This window comes from Bombus impatiens, unplaced genomic scaffold (assembly GCF_000188095.3).
Source record: "Bombus impatiens unplaced genomic scaffold, BIMP_2.2 scf_0027, whole genome shotgun sequence".
In the NCBI taxonomy this organism is placed as follows: Eukaryota; Metazoa; Arthropoda; class Insecta; order Hymenoptera; family Apidae; genus Bombus; species Bombus impatiens.
The window spans coordinates 1,599,636-1,601,600 of record NT_176446.1 but is presented as its reverse complement, the minus strand read 5'-3'; the positions used below and the strand labels follow the sequence as shown (position 1 = coordinate 1,601,600).

The 1,965-nt window shown below is 49.7% G+C and overlaps 1 protein-coding gene across 2 annotated transcripts in view; it reads left to right on the top strand.

Moving 5' to 3' along the window:
- LOC100749387 overlaps window positions 1–1,965 on the top strand; it is a 56,485-nt gene that overhangs the window by 49,846 nt on the left and 4,674 nt on the right. For both annotated transcript variants that reach the window (XM_003484914.4, XM_033321245.1), the window contains exons 2-3: window positions 91–246; window positions 1,181–1,221. In XM_003484914.4, coding sequence (XP_003484962.1) covers window positions 102–246; window positions 1,181–1,221 — 186 coding nt within the window. In that variant the 5' untranslated portion in view covers window positions 91–101. The remainder of the gene's footprint in view (window positions 1–90; window positions 247–1,180; window positions 1,222–1,965) is intronic.

Sequence of the window (1,965 nt, the reverse complement as noted above, 5' to 3'; positions counted from 1 at the left end):
TACACTTCGATTCTCTAGCCGGTTTCGATCCACGAAAGAGATGCGTGGCGGTCAATTACGTAACACGTAGCCCCATTTCTGTCATTCCAGAGATGTGAGGAATGATCACGTGGGTGATGGTCGGGCTGCTCCTGGCTGCGGAAACTTGCGGCAGAAACGTCCTCTCCGGAAACGGAAACGGAAAGGAGGAGTCGAAGCAGAAGGACGGGCTGAAGGGAGTCACGACAGAAGAAGAAGACATCTACCGTGCGTATTGGCGTGGATGCGCGACGTGCTGCGAAGAGCAAAGGAGAAAAGTCGTGGAGAAAGGGCGGAGAACGGGGCAAACAGATCTATGATTTGCTCGACTAACTCGAGCTTATCCACTCCCCCTCGAATCCTGCAATCGAGCTCCACTAATCCTCCTTCCTGGCTTTCTACCGCTTACAGATCTCGCTCTAGCCACTTTACCTCCTCCCTGCTACCTCCTACCAATTCCCCACAAATCATTCGCCGATCTATACACCTGGCTTGTAACATATTGTTCTGAAATATCGCCAACCGTGCCCGCTGCCAAGCTTCTTAAAGCGCCAATGCTATTTTAGCTAAAGTCTCTCGGCTCGAACCGACATTCGCAGAGCTTAAAAGAGAAAAAGGAAAAAAGAAGTGGAAAGATTTCGCTTCCTTTTTCTCCGGTTGTTTTTCTCGGCTACTCCTTTTACGCTCTCCTTCTATTCTCCATCGGTCTCCGGTGGAAAAAGTTTGTATTCCATTAGCGTGTCGGAATAGGAAACCTCTCTAGCGAACGACTGTAAACTCTTGGATATTCCGGTGGAGCGGCAAAACGTCCGGAAACGGCTTCAATTTGAACGGTTTGAAAAGTATTAATTACGACACTGGACCCCGCCACTGAAACAATACATCGTCGTACGCTCGTCCGGGTGTATGGGTGCATTTCGAGGAGAACGAGCTTTTGTTGCCACGATCCGCAACGCGCTCCGCACCGTTATAAGTTCCATTCGACGGGACAATCCATTTTCCACGACGTTAAGTGTATTGCGACGGGCGGGAATTATATCGAAGGAACGCCTAAGCGTGTTTAATTGTTGCGTCTCTCCGCCCTTTGTCTCGTACTTCAACCGGTCTGCTGTCTCTCTGTTCAACGCTATTACTCACTCCATCGCCCCCTCTGTTGTTGCAGGTCTAACGTGCTACACTTGCGTCAACGTCAGCGATAACCAGGTATCGACGAGTCCATTAAACGTCCTCCTAAGAGTCCGTAATGCCTGTATCGTACCGAGTCCAGTGCACAATTTCGTTTAGCCCCGAGGAGATCGTTCCGCCATCGATCTTTTATTTATTTTCAAACTTCCCTTCCTCCGTTCTTAGCCCGCCTCCCTAATCTACCTATCTCACTTCTTCTGTCCGTACACCCACGACTCGTCTTCCCTTCTTCGCTCTCCATTCGCCATCTACCGCTCTTTGAATCGCCGACGTCGCGAAGGAATTACCAATATCGGGCCCGGTCGTCGATTTCTTCCAGCAACGAGAAAAAGAAGACACGAAACACCGAAGAAGATGGCTACGAGATCGTTCAACACCGCGGATCAAGTCCGAGCAATTCTAAATAGAAGTTCCTTCCACGGAAGTCTCTATTGAAAACCGTTGATTCCGGTCGGATCGATGGCCACCGCGAGTTCCGGCTCCGAGAATTTATTCCTTCGACCGTGAACTCCGTCGTCTTATTTCTCCCCTTGTCCTTTTTCCCTTCTCTATTTCTTTTCTTTCATCCCGAATTCCATAGTAGTCGGATCTTTCTATAACGGCGACGCAGTCGTTGCGGCCACTCGATCAGAAAGCAACGAATTCTCCAGTTACGTTCCACCCGTACGATTTTCCGAACTCTAACTCGCTCTACTGATCCCCTCGATTTCGAACGGTACAGAACCAACAAACTCCATACTTTTTTACCCCCCCCCCCCCCAT